Source organism: Corythoichthys intestinalis, chromosome 1, assembly GCF_030265065.1.
Source record: "Corythoichthys intestinalis isolate RoL2023-P3 chromosome 1, ASM3026506v1, whole genome shotgun sequence".
Taxonomy (NCBI): Eukaryota; Metazoa; Chordata; class Actinopteri; order Syngnathiformes; family Syngnathidae; genus Corythoichthys; species Corythoichthys intestinalis.
Genome location: NC_080395.1, coordinates 16575826 through 16590536, shown reverse-complemented (window position 1 = coordinate 16590536; position 14711 = coordinate 16575826). Strand labels below are relative to the sequence as shown.

At 38.0% G+C, this 14711-nt stretch overlaps 1 protein-coding gene across 1 annotated transcript; it reads right to left on the bottom strand.

The window, feature by feature from the left end:
* Positions 1 to 1625: 1625 nt before the first annotated feature.
* Positions 1626 to 14708, bottom strand: glo1 (glyoxalase 1). The gene is made up of 6 exons (XM_057853620.1): positions 14542 to 14708; positions 5914 to 5996; positions 5699 to 5839; positions 2428 to 2495; positions 2254 to 2343; positions 1626 to 2121 (listed from the first exon to the last, which is right to left on the bottom strand). The coding sequence occupies exons 1-6, from the start codon at positions 14626 to 14628 to the stop codon at positions 2030 to 2032; spliced, it is 561 nt and encodes a 186-aa protein (XP_057709603.1). The 5' UTR covers positions 14629 to 14708; the 3' UTR covers positions 1626 to 2029.
* Between the last annotated feature and the right edge of the window lie 3 nt (positions 14709 to 14711).

Genomic DNA, 14711 nt, shown 5'->3' with positions numbered 1-14711 from the left:
AAAAATGTCCAAGTCACTATGGATGCTCATCTTTCAGTGCCATCGACGGCATACTTTTAGTACCAGTCCAAGCGAGTACAAATATTTCTAGTAACAGTACACGCAAGAACACGTCTTACCAGTACACTCAAGTACACATATTTTTAGTAGCAGTAAACGCAATTTTAGTACCGTACACGCAAGTACACATATTTTTAGTACCAGTAAACACAAATACACGTATTTGTACTACACAAACACACAATTACACATAATTGTAACAATTTTACAGTCCCTGACAAAAGTCTTGTCGCTTATCCATTTTGTAGAAACAATTGCTAAAAACCTGACTTTTAATTATTCAATTGGTTTCAGAAATGTCTCATATGAAAGCTAAGACCCTCCCAAATGATGCTGAATGTACAAAATCTCTATCTCTCAGGGTGCAGACAATTAAAAAAACATGTGGCATTTGCCTGTCAAAAGGATGGACGCTGGAAAAGTAGCCAAAGGTGAATTTTTCAGATGAATCTTCCATTGAATTACACCACAGTCACCACAAATATTGCAAGAGACCTACTGGAGCCCGCATGGATCCGAGATTCACTCAGAAAACAGTGAAGTTTGGTGGTTACATCATTACCAAAATTATGGTCTGGGTTACATCCAGTATGGGGTATGTGAGAGATCTGCAGGGTGAAAGGCATCATAAATAGTCTGAAATATCAACAAATCTTAGCTGCCTCTTACATTCATAACCATAAAAAGGGACACATTCTGTAGCAGGATGGTGCACCATCGCATACTTCAATCTCTGCCTCAAAGTTCCTCAAGACAAAGAAGATCAAGATCCTCCAGGACTGGCCAGTTCAGTCACCAGACATGAACATCTTTGAGCATGTCTGGGGTAGGATGAAAGAGGAAGCATGGAAGACGAAACCCTGAACACTGGGAGGCATGCAAGACTTCTTTGATGTTCCTGATGACTTCATCAATAAATTGTATGAATCCTTGCCGAACCGCATGGATGCAGTCCTTCAAGCCCATGGAAGTCATACAAAATATTAAAATTTGGATCTCACAGCACCACTACTTAATTCGCTTATGTAACATATTTTTTTATTTGAAATACATTTTTTGTTCAATTTTCACACTACTTTCTGTAGGCGACAAAACTTTTGTCTTGCCAAAATTTGACCTTAATGTCTTCATGAAATGATAAATCTTTTTTTCAGTGAAACAAATATATTTATGTACATTCAACATCATTTGGGAGGGTCTTAGCTTTCATATGAGCTATTTCTGAAACCAATTAAATAATTAAAAGTCAGGTTATTAGCAATTGTTTCTACAAAATGGATAAGCGACAAAACTTTTGTCAGGGACTGTACAAGTTAACCCAAGACACATCATTTTAGTATAAGTACACACAAATATATGATTTAGTAGTACAAGTACACGCAAGAACTGGCTGTGAATGTTCATGTTCCAGCCAGTGAGGTAACTTATTTGGTCAAAAATAAACTACTCCAGCCCACAAGATCTAATTGCCATTTATGTGGCCCACAAACCGAAAAAGAGTTTGACACCCCAGTAAGCTATCCTAAGATGTTCTAAACGACTGTAAATTAGCAGAATCTAGCGAGTTTGGCAATGATTTTCAAGCACAACACTTTAGTTTTTGGGAAAGTGCAAATCTGGGAGATATTTAGAAATGCGTTCATATAACAATCTTTTCTTTGGCGTGGTATTGCGACGTGTTTTAGGAGTGTTATCGTTGGCGTTTTAGATGTCTTGCAAGCTGCAGACGGACACAATTGAACAATGCTTTTGTAAATGAGTATTTTGAAAATTGTATTTATTACCTACAGCAGCGCATCATCACGTACACAAATGAAAGTTATTTCAGAACAAACAGGTTGATGCATTTATTAATCTAAATGTCCCATGTTGGAGAAGATTGAATGCCGCTAACTTGACGTTTTGATCATTTTCCTCCACCACAACCAAGCTCCTCCCATAAAAACAATGCTCCGCCCTCATCCCTATTTTAAGATGTGATGGAAATCATATTGTTGGGACTCAAGATCTCAATCCAGTAGCCGTCAGGATCCTGGATAAAGGCCAGTCCTTTCATTTTACCTGGGTAATGGGGGAAAAAAACACAATAAGAATAGATAAAGTTTAAATGGAACAAAAACTTAAAATGGATTGGATGTCTGTTGCTGATTGCAGTGAATGAGTACAAAAGTTTATAATCGTGAATCATCTCACCGTCGTCAGCCTTCTTCACAAAAGTGACGTTTTCGTCTTCGAACAGCTTGCAAGCCTTGTTAACATCTGGCACTGAGATTCCAATGTGGCCTGTGGAGCAAATCGTCAAAATGTCAAGTGGACGTCCCTCTCCGTCAATGACATTTAATGAGTACAAAAGATATCCAAACTCACCAAAGCCACGTGGATCGGAATTTCCGTTATGATACGGCGGGCTGTCATCAGACTCCGAACCCCAGTTACTAAAAGACAAGCATAACATTCTAAATTTGGAACAACATAAAATAAATACCAGCCATTTTTTGGTGCTCATGAGGCAGGGAGGAACAATCCCCGCCCATAATGTGTAAGCAGAAGACAACAAAGAAGTAAGCATGTCAATAAATCAAAGGTCATTCAAACTCACGCTTACACACTACACAAAAATGATCACATGACAAAAAACTACATAGCATAACTAGCAATTAATGAAACAACTGGAACAGTAACTGCAGAAATAATTCGCACAGAGCATTAACTGTGAATGTTATTTACATCTGTTGTGCCGCAATGCATGCTGGGAGGCATGAGGCATGTTGTACGACATCAGTGTTGACAGCAGGTGGCACTAGAAGTTGTCCGTCTCTCCCAAGAGAGCTTTAATGGCCAAATGAACCTTCTTAAAGCAATGAAGCTTTGCAGCCAATTGGTTAAAAAAGGGGTTAATTTGCTCTATGGCACTATCAAGGGTCTTTAACCCTTTAACACCGAATGTGTCGGCAGCGACACGTTTACGCATGTCGTCTTTGAAGCTTCGTCACGCTGTAATTACGTCACCCACGTGCCGCTGGTTGGTCTCGTTTGAAAGTGCGGAAGTTGATGTCCACACCAGTTTTTATTTGAAGTCAATCGACCAAGAAAAACGTGAGATAATGTCATTTGAGTTTTATAGTTTTATTGCACTCATAAATATGCATTAAAACGCTGCATGGACCATGTATATATCTCCATATTTCCATCATTTCTTGTCCTTTTTCAAAACCGAAAGCAGCACAAAAGACTACACATCCCAAGAGCCGTTCTGATGTCGAGAAGGACGAACCGAATGTGATCATTTTTAATAAATTTCCGAACGAGGCGCCAACTAATGAAAGGGAGGTATGCGACGCAAGCAACGGCCGGTTGGTTTGAGCAAGCGAGTTTGGAACGTGCAGAATGAATAAAAAACTAAATTTAGCGCAAGCTAATGCATTATTTCATTAACTCAAGGAAGAAGATGAGTCGTATTTGTTGTCTTTTTCTTTGCATGAGTCGGCGTCTCGGCGAAAGAGTAGGCTGTGTGACCTTGTGTGTGACGCAGCCCCGTGACCTGTTCAAGCTTTATTGAGTGCGCAAAAAACAAAAAAACAACAACAAAAAAACTTTATTGGGTTGCATGCCTGGAAATTTTGCATTGAACTGAACTACTTGTGAATATTTTTTAAAATACTTTTTTTCAATGTTATATATATTTTTTCTTTACTACAATAAGGTGATGGGTACAACACCTAACTTCACAGAGATATCCTCCAAACCTTTTTTGTGTTAAATGATATATATAATTTTTTTTCTCACTATTTTGCACTGTATATAACCTGTTTTGACCATAGTATGTGTAAAGGCCAAAAACGGCTATTATAATACCTGCTTCTTGTGTTGAATTGTCAAACATAAAACTATTCAATCTTATTTTTTTTCTGTTGAATGTTTATCCTAACAAGTTGAATAAATATGATCAAGCTTCAAAACAGTTGGTCGAGCATGTTTGGTTGTCAGTGGGACGTCAACATTACAAATTTTGAAAAAAGATTTTGGGACTTTTTTGTCTTTTTGGGTCCAAAATGTGGATTAAAATTGGTCAGTGAAGAAAACAACAGTTTGGACATGAAGTTCAAGGTGTCCCGAAAAAAGGGACCCAACTTGGCCATTGTAAACAATTTTTTCTGCAAAAAAAAAAAAAAGGCAACACCAAATGCATGCAAATTCGGCCAAAATAGGCTTAGGTGTTAAAGGGTTAAGCCAATGAGGTCAACAGTGTTGAGAGTTATATTGCTACAAATTTAAAGAAAATATGAAGGTGCTTGTGTTACTATATGAATGGTAATTCATTCCCATAGTGTTTGTCTTTCAACGGTGTATTTGTTGTAGTGCTATAACGATCAATCAAATAACTCGACTAATTCGATTAGGAAAAAAATTCAAATTAAATTTTGCTGCTTCGAGTATTCGTTTAATTAAAGTGGCGTTGTAATGGATTGTTTTGAAAGTGCATTTAATTTTATTGAATTGGGTGAATACTCTGCTCTCTAGTGGCGACAGTGTATACGACATAACTAATTTCACATGGCTAATTCCAGCTGGTCCCTGTTAAGACCAACATAAGCCAAGCTTTTGTTAGAGCTTATTGTTTTAATGCATTCATAATTTAGTTTATAGTCATATTTAGCCATTTTTGTGGGAATATGTTACGAGCATTGTGGAAAAAAAAATAATTAAAAAAAATACATTTTATAGCATTTAGGTGAGTGGACTCTTGCTAAATAAGTTAGCCAATTGTTCTTTTGTTGTGCTTGTTGTCCTTATTTTTTTTAAATACCATTTGAGGCTCAGCTCAGGTATTTTAATTTCTTATGTCCTTATCCGATTACTCGATTGTTCAAATTTACGTCGATTAATAGACTACTAATAATCGATAGCTGCAGCCCTATTTTTTTGGAAAGCATTTCACTAGCTCTTGCTCATTGATGCCAAAATCCGGTCCTTGAGAGCCCCTATCCAGCTTGTTTTCCATGTCTCCCTTTCAGGACCGTTATGAAGCTCCAGCAGCAAGCAGGGAGACATGGAAAACAAGCTGGATAGGGGCTAGCGAGGACCGGACTTGGGTATCCATGCTCTAGACGAGTGGTCTCCAAGGCCCGCTGTAGGTACAGGATTTCATTCCAACCAGACAAATGACAACACTTTCACCAATCTGGTGTTTTACAAGTGCAATCAGTTGATTGCAGTCAGGTACTGCTTGTTTTAGCAGAAACCTCATTGGTTCGACAATCTGTGCTGGATCGGCAGGAACAAAAACCACGACCCACAGCGGGCCCTTGAGGACCGGGTTGGAGACCACTGGTCTAGATAATTCTTTCACAGCCCAAAATCCACAAAATGTGAGATGACCAGCGATCACAATTGCGTTTTCTGGCCGCCTTATACTTTACTCTGTACTGTATTTGCATGTGCAACTGAAACAAAAATGAAAATGTTTTAATTACATAGTATTTTTTTCGTTAAAATTTTTGATATCGTGTCGTGACGTTATCGTATGGTGACGCTGTCATATCATATCGTGAGTTTAAGGTGTGTTGTCCCATTCCTATAACATTCACTATAAAATCACATAAGAATGACGGCGGTTTGCAATTTGCTACAAGCTCACTGAGTTAACTCGATGGTGGCCCTCCGGGAGAAAGTCCAGCACGTCCTCTCCCTCAAGTCGGTGGGGATCTCGTTCTTGTCCTCGTATCCAAGGAAGAAGAGGGAGAAACGCATGGAAGGGAAGTCGAACCTCTGCAGCAGACTGGTGGGGGGAGGGGGGGGGCGTCGTGCTTAACTCGTGAAGCTCCGCTCAAACGAGCGCATGTCAATACTCACGTCATGCCGAGAATCCTGGTATAGAAATCTAAGGATTTCACGGGATCTTTCACCCGTAGCATTGTCTGCTGCATCATGAAGTCCTGGACAAAAGATGCATTTTTAAAAAGAATATCTCATACATTTGTGTAAACAACAGATGATTACACATTTAAAATATAACAGAAATTGTTGTCATCTTTGGTTTAGTTCTCCTTCCAAGGAGGAGCAAAAATAGATGAAAAAAAAAAAATTCCAACACGGCCCTGTGAAAAGTGGCGTCTGGTCAAATGGCATGTCTGTGAGAGCATACATCCACCATGCTGTGTGTGTAGAATAATAAAAAGGGGCAAGGCACTTTCAAAATAGTGACAATGAAGGGCAAGACTGAGAAGCCGCTTCCTGATTGATTTGTTGTGAAGACCTGTAAATATGCCTTTGCAATAATCCAAACTACTAAAAACTATTTAAATGACTGTCATTAGAAGACGTCCAATCCATTTGAACAGGGTGGGTGAATTAACTTTTGTTCATTCGCTGCTAAAGTGCAATCGACTTCTTTTTAAAGAAAACATCTTCACGGTTTAATTCACTTTTTTATTTTTTTTTATTTTTATAAGAACTCATAAACCAGAGCATCCAGACCTCACACTAGAATGCTGAACACATTCTTAATGAATGGCAGTAGACAGAGTAAACATTCACACTAAGGGTCCGACTGACACGTTTTTTTTTCTCCCTCAGCCATTGTCAGTTTTGATTTATCCAGAAAAAATGACAGTTACTGATTGATCGGCAAATTAATTTAAATGAATAACTTGTCAGACAGAGTGGGGTGGAGGGGGCAAAGGAATCTGAACAAACATCACAAACTTCCATCCAAATAAAACAAGTATTACTTGTTTAGTATGTGAGCACTTTGTAGTAAAGTAGTAGAAATGTCTCCACCAGTTTAGGGAATTTTTCAAGGTAAATAAGAAACAAGAATATGGAAACTTGGTGCATATTGATTATGTGTGCCTTGATTTAGGAATGTTGACACACACACACACACACACACACACACACACACACACACACACACACACACACACACACACACACACACACACAAAAAAAAAAAACAAAAAAAAAAAGGTAAGAAAAAAGAAAAGGATAGTGACATTTTTGAGGAATTCCAACTCTTATTAATTATTTATGGTGTTCCAATTCTAAACTACAGAATAGCAATTAGAGGTCAAAAAATTAATCGATTAATTGATTTTGATAACCAATTAATCGTTTAGGACCTTCTTCACCTTAAACTTCTGTGAATTCTTGAAATTACAACATACATATAATTTTGGGAATCTTTGGGCACCTAACGATTCGATTATGATTCAGAGGCTACGATTCGGTTATAAATCGATTATTGATGCACCCCCCCAGCTATTAGCTACTTTTAATCACAAAAATCCTCCCACCTGGAATAAATGACTATTTCAGTGTCAAGTTAACTGTTCAAAACAGTAAATAAAATACTCAAGTCCCCATTCTGTATCAGCAGCTTTAAACTACATTAATGTTGTGAACCAACCGTTAAAGTTGTTAAAATTGCTCCCGTTATTCCATAATTTCCCTCCTGTCTACTTTCGACAAGTCAAAGTTTTAAAACGGTTTTAAAGACAGATTCAAATCAAGATTTTGCCGATTTAGGAGTCTTTTAGATAAAAAGTTAACTAGGTCCGCTTGGAAGGTTCGTTACAACCGACTTCCAGGTAAGTGTACTGCTTTAAGATGGCGGCTGTTTATTAATGCTGGCAAGTCTGTCATTTTGAATCTCGTTTTCTATACACGTGTTGCTAACACTGCCGAGTCTGTAATTTCTCATCTAGTTCTTTATACATGTGATAGCTACCGTAGCATTATATGGACATTAGAGCTGGGATTCTTTGGGCACCTAACGATTCGATTACGATTCAGAGGCTCCGATTCGATTATAAAACGATTATTGATGCACTCCCCCTCCTCTTTTTTTTTTTTTTTTTTTTTTATGTTTTGTACATTAGTTCCAAAATTGTTCAAAAATACTTTCAGGCTAAACCAAACTATTATTTCAGTGGCAAGTTAACATATAGCAGTAAACAAATATACAAAAATAACAGTAAATAAAAAACTCCAGTCCCCATTCTGTATCAGCAGCTTTAAACTACATTCACTTAAAGAGCATATGACACCAGAAAAAAAGTCTTAAATGGCATTATTATGTGAATTAGAATCATATTTTGAGACGATTCGACTATATACAACAATTTAGCAAAGCGCAGATGACGAGAAATTAGTCTTTTAATCTGCCGGTTAGCCACGCCTACCATTATAGGGCTTTAGCGTCCCCAACAGGTGGTGACGTCAGCGGTAGACTGGGCTCATCGGTTTTACTATTCAGCCCATTGAGGGGGTATTGTTCAGAACGAGGAAAACGAGACGAAGAGAGCCGCAAAATGTCATTGTTTCAGTCTCTCTACTCCCAATATTTTTACAGGATATTCTTTTTATCCAAGTATTTTTCCCCAATAGCTATATAAATGGCTTGAGAAGGACCAGTCAGCCCGTCGGGGGGGAACTATTCACAATGAGGAAAACGCGACGAAGAGAGCGGCAAAATGTCATTGTTTCTGTCTCTTCAATATTTTTACAGGATATTCTTTTTACCCAAGTACTTTCCCCAATTGCTAAATAAATGGCATGGTCATGACAAATAACAATCTTGTGCTAAATGGAATATAAAATAATCAAAATCCATTTATTCAAGACGACATGGCAAAATTACTCCATAATGGTCAAAACAGTCGACTTCACCTTTACTGTCACACCTCCCAAACGATATTTTATGACACCTAAATCGGACATATGTAATTTCCCTTCCCCGGCTTCGGAGAATGTAAACAGACCAGAAGGAGTGACAGCTAGCCGACATGCTAACCCGAACCGAGGGATGTTTCAAAGTCTTCGAAGTGGAAAATCACACATAACTAGCCTGGATTATTTGACATGACCACCCGGTTGTCGAGTTTCTTTGCGGATCGGCAAACCGCCCGGCGGAAAGCAATTTACAGTTCGTTCCCTGGAGGAGGGTGGCTGGAGTTGTTGTGCAGCTAACGTGCTAACAGCGAACTGCTAATGACCATGAGGATAGCTTTTTACATGCCTATCAATGATCAAACGTAAGTAGTCCTTTATTTAAATGAATTTTATAGTGTTTACTTTGTAATCACTGTATTCGTATTTGACATAATACAAAACAAGATGTTTACTCACTTCCTTGTAAGTCCAATGGTCTCACAGTAAATATCCATGGTGAATGGGAACCTTTTGAAACTCCAAAAAGGCGCATACGCCTCTCCCGCACACAGAATGATTTTTCTGCAGCCGTTTGGCTGGCGTGATGCAAAAAATAAAAGTATTAATCCGCAAAATCAGCTGAATCCTTCGTCTTCATACACAACAGTACACTGTATAGCGAAGAGAACGTCTTCTACCGTACACGTCACAGCGCCCTCCTCCTCAATGCAAGACCAAAGCCGGAAGTCACTCATTTTAATGGCGCGGGATTCAAAAAACTAAATAAATATAGCGATCGCTTCCACACACATCCAAGCGGTCCATATCATTCAGGGGCATAAAATACCGCGTGTATTATGAAATAAACATGCTTTTTCGTGTCACAGGCACTTTAATTTAATGTTGTGAATCAACCGTTAAAGTTGTTAAAATTGCTCCCGTTATTCCATAATTTCCCTTTTGTCTACTTTCGACATGTGAAAGTTTTAAAACTATTTTAAAGATAGATTCAAGTCAATATTTTACCGATTTAGGAGTATTTTAGATAAAAAGTTAATTAGGTTTGCTTGGAAGGTTCGCTACAACAGCCTTGCAGGGAGGTGTACTGCTTTAAGATGGCGGCCGTTTACTAACGCCCGCATCTAGCTTTTTGTAGGTGAGCTGCTAACGCTACGGAATCCATATTGCATCTAGTCCTATATAAATGATATCTACCGTAACATTATGTGGATGTACTTTGGAGCAGCTTTTCGGCAGCAGTCAGGTATGTTGTTGTGTTTTTTTATCTCGTGGCATGAGTTGAGCTAGAGCAGGGGTCCCCAAACTACGGCCCGCGGGCCGGATACGGCCCGCAGCCACATTTGGTCCGGCCCCCTGAACAAAAAAAAAAAAAAAAAAAAATTGTAAAAAAAAAAAAAAAAAAAAAAATCCCCCCCCCCCCAATAGAGTTATTTATGTCCTGGCTTTTTTCTGTGAAGAACTGAGCAATGGTTATTTGGTTATTATCTATTTAATTAATACAGTATTATTATATTATATTACATTACATGATATTATATTATATTATATTATATTCAGGGGTGCACATAAGTGGTCCGCACATGCGTACTGGACGTAGACAAACGCGCTGGCCCTCAACGGCTTCCATACGCTTTTGCGTACCGATGGCTGACCACTATTTGCGGCGGACACGAGAAAATAACTTCTCAAAATGTCGATGAGGCAGGCCACACTGAGTAATTACTTCCGTGTTCCCCCACCCCCGTCAAAAGACAGACAGACGACAGAGACGTCACCGGAGCTACCGAAAAAAAGGACTTTTGCTGAAAAGTGGCTACAGGAGGTACCATGGCTAGAAGTGAATGATGCTCGCACGGAAATGCGGTACAAAATGTGCCGTGAGAATCCCAATGTCGCCGATTAGAGCAACGCATTTTATGTAGGGTCAAAGAATTTCAGCCATCCAAACTTTGAAAAGCACGAAAAAAACAGAGAGCATGTGGCAATTAAGCAAACTATCGATGTCAAACAGGACCCCACTCGCCCTATGGACATGTGGCGGAATAGGGCGGAATAAAGGTAATGAACAGCGACATGCACTGACAAACGTGTTTTTGCTCGCATTTTACAAAGCTAAACATACACGTTCAATGAGGTCTTATGAGGAGGACATCCCACTTTTAAAAAGGCTTGGAGTTAATGTGGGAGCCGCATAATGCCCTTTATTTTGAATTGGTGCTTTTATGTTTATTTCTTTACATTTCACTTCAAAGTAATGGCAATTTTGTTGTGCCAGTTGATGTTAATCAAGCATTAACTGTTAATATAATTAATCAAAGTTAATTGGCTCTAAGTAAAGCTTGTCATAAATTTATCGCATCAGGTGGGTCGGCTCTCAAGCTCAATGAGGACCAAGTCACATCTCCAGGTCCTCCTCTGAGAACCTGGGCAAAAAAATTATGTGCACCCCTGATTATATTATATTGTATTATATTATATTATATTATATTATATTATATTAAGGGCTGTCAAAGTTATCGCGTTAACGGGCGGTAATTAATTTTTTTCATTAATCACGTTAAAATATTTGACGCAATTAACGCATATGCCCCGCTCAAACAGATTAAAATGACAGCAGTGTCATGTCCACTTGTTACTTGTGTTTTTTGTCTCCCTCTGCTGGCGCTTGGGTGCGACTGATTTTATGCACCATGAGCATTGTGTAATTCTTGACATCAACAATGGTGAGCTACTAGTTAATTTTTTTGATTGAAAATTTTACCAATTTTATTAAAACGAAAACATTAAGAGGGGTTTTAACATAAAATTTCTATAATTTGTACTAAAATCTATCTTTTAAGAACTACAAGTCTTTCTATCCAGGGATTGCTTTGACAGAATATTAATGTTAATGCCATCTTGTTGATTTATTGTTATAATAAACAAATACAGTACTTATGTACAGTATGTTGAATGTATATATCCGTCTTGTGTCTTATCTTTCCATTCCAACAATAATTTACAGAAAAATAAGGCATATTTTAGAGATGTTTGAATTGCGATTAATTACGATTAATTTTTAAGCTGTGATTAACTCGCTTAAAAATTTTAATCGTTTGACAGCCCTAATTATATTATATTATACTATATTATATTATATCATTTTTATTTTATTTACTTTGGTTCCGTGAAGAATCCAGAAAGGGTTATTTGATTGTGGCTTTCTGAAAAACAATACATTTTTACATTTAGGCACTCCTGCAATCGTCACACTTTTTCTGTTACAAACTGACCCCGGCCCCTCATCAGAGAAGAGAAGGGTTATGTGGCCCTCACAGGAAAAGGTTTGGGGACCCCTGAGCTAGAGCCATGAGTTGAGCATTGGCATTACCCGAGGGGCCGGGTAATGAGAAGCATGATGTTTAGCTACTCTCGCTCCGTTCCTCATTGACCGCGCGGCGCGCTGAGTGTGTTGTACTTCCGCTTTACTTGGCATATTTCAATAATCGGAATTTGGATGTTTGTGAATCGTTCTCGAATCTTCCACGGCCGAATCGCGAATAATCTAAGAATCGGAAATTTTGCATACCTCTAGTGGACATAGTTTGTATCGGTCAGGTATTATTGTTTTTTGTTATCTAGCGGCGTGAGTTGAGCATTGTCATTACGCGGGTAATGATAAGCATGATGAATACTCTCGGTCCGTTCTGTTTTAGTTCCGCTTTACTTCACATATTTCAATAATCGAAATTTGGATATTTGTGAATGGTTCTCGAATCTTCCAAGGCCAAATCAACGAATAATCTAAGAATCGGAAATTTCACACACCTCTACTTCTCAGTTATAAATATTTCGTCATTCTATTTTTGGTTAGTCGAAAAGTAGGACATGAACAAAAATCTGCTTTTACTTTGGAAAACAATTTACATTATTGCCAATTTTCGGACATCTTACTGACTAAAATAGCTTCTTAATAAGACTGCAACAGTTACTAAAATTGATTCATAAATTTATTGCCAACAATTTTGATAATCGATACAGTTGTCTACAGTTAAGTCGGGAACCTGTAATAAAATATTTTTGAAGGATAGTCATTCATTTTGACTTTATTGTTACTTACAACATGGTTAAAAAACTTCAAATTGTGAAGGTAATTAAAAAAAGTGATTTATCCGGTTAATCGTTTGATTAATCAATTACGAAAATAATCATTAGTTAATAATAACTGACATTTTTCAGGAATTCTAAATCATAAATTATTTACAGTGTTCCAATTCATAAGCTGACCTTTTTCTTTCAGTTATTAAAATTGTTGTCGATTAATTTGCTAATCGATTAGATGTTGATTACCGGATTAACTGTTGCGCCTCTAACAGTTCCGTTGCTAATACTGTAATTCATTATCAATGGGACTGCTATCCAAAAAAATAACACAGTAAGAACTAGAGGCGTGCAAAATTTCCGATTCTTAGTATATTCGCGATTCGGCCGTGGAAGATTCGAGAACGATTCACAAACATACAAATTCCGATTATTGAATTATACCAGGTAAAGCGGAAATAAAACACAGTCAGCGCGGTCTTCGGGACACAATGAGGAACGGACCGAGAGTAAATATCATGTGCAGCTAATGCCGCTAGATTAAAAAAAAACAAAAAACAATAATACCTGACTGCGGGTGTCAGCCGCTACAAACAGCGCCCAGTTTCTGGTTGCTGCAAACATGCGGCAACATACGGCTATGGTAGATATCACATATATCTAGAACTAGATGCAAAATGACAGACTTTCCCGCGCTAGTTAACAGGCGCCATCTTAAAGCAGTAGACTTCTCTAGAAGGCTCTGTTGTCGTGAACCTAATTACTTTTTATCTAGAACACCCCTAAATCGGCAAAATCTTGACTTGAATCTATCTTTAAATGATGAAACAGTTTAAAAACTTTAAAATGTCGAAAGTAGACATAAGGGAAATTGTGGAATAACAGGCGTAATTTTAACAACTTTAACGGTTGATTCACAACATTAAATTAATTGAATGTAGTTTAAAGCTGCTGATACAGAATGGGGACTTGAGTATTTTCTGTTTTTAACAGGTAACTTGATACTAAAATAGTAGTTCGATTTATTTAGCCTGAGAGGATTTCTGAACAATTTTGGAACAAATATACAAAACAAAAAAACAAAAAACAAAAAGGGGGTGGGGGGGTATCAATAATCGATTTATAATCGAATCGGAGCCTCTGAATCGTAATCGAATCGTTAGGTGCCAAAAGATTCCCACCTCTACTAAAAACCTTTCTTGAACTATCGTGACCCGATTCAGCAGTTTTAAATCGAAATGGCTTGAATCAGTTGAGTAAGTTCTAGCGCAAACATTTAAACTTACACATATTAAAATGTCTCCATTCATTTGCAGGATTTCAGTGAACGTGTCAAAAACAACATTACCCAAATGAGTCAACGATACATTTAAATTCTTAAGTGGTCACGGTTTAACCCGCCTGAAAACGTACAAATTTTGCCAGAGGCTAGCTTATCTAGCTAGCTTCGTAATGCTAACTCTTATTTGCCCCACTTTCCCCCCACCAACATATTGGCCGCGCCTATTTATAAAACACAGAAATTATAATCATAACACTATATTCATTAACATTTTGATTAAAAATAGTCATTTAATGTAACTTTGCAAGCCACGACGCATGAAATCTGAACATGTCCGATAATGGACGCAGCCCATATATTCGTTTGTAAATGGTATCAGGCTGCCTGGATTTTGACGGACCAAAAAAGGTAACCTCCAGGTCAAAAACGATGACGCCAGTACTTACCTTAGTAATTGGGTCTCCATCTTTACATGCCTCTGCTACTTGCTCGTCCGACAGACCTTTATCGTTCACGGGAGAAATATCGCTCATTTTCCAGTTCCGTTCAGTTCAGTGCCCAGGTGACATGTTAACTAGTTCGGTGGTAATCGTCATACCTCGGCTCGGATTCGGCG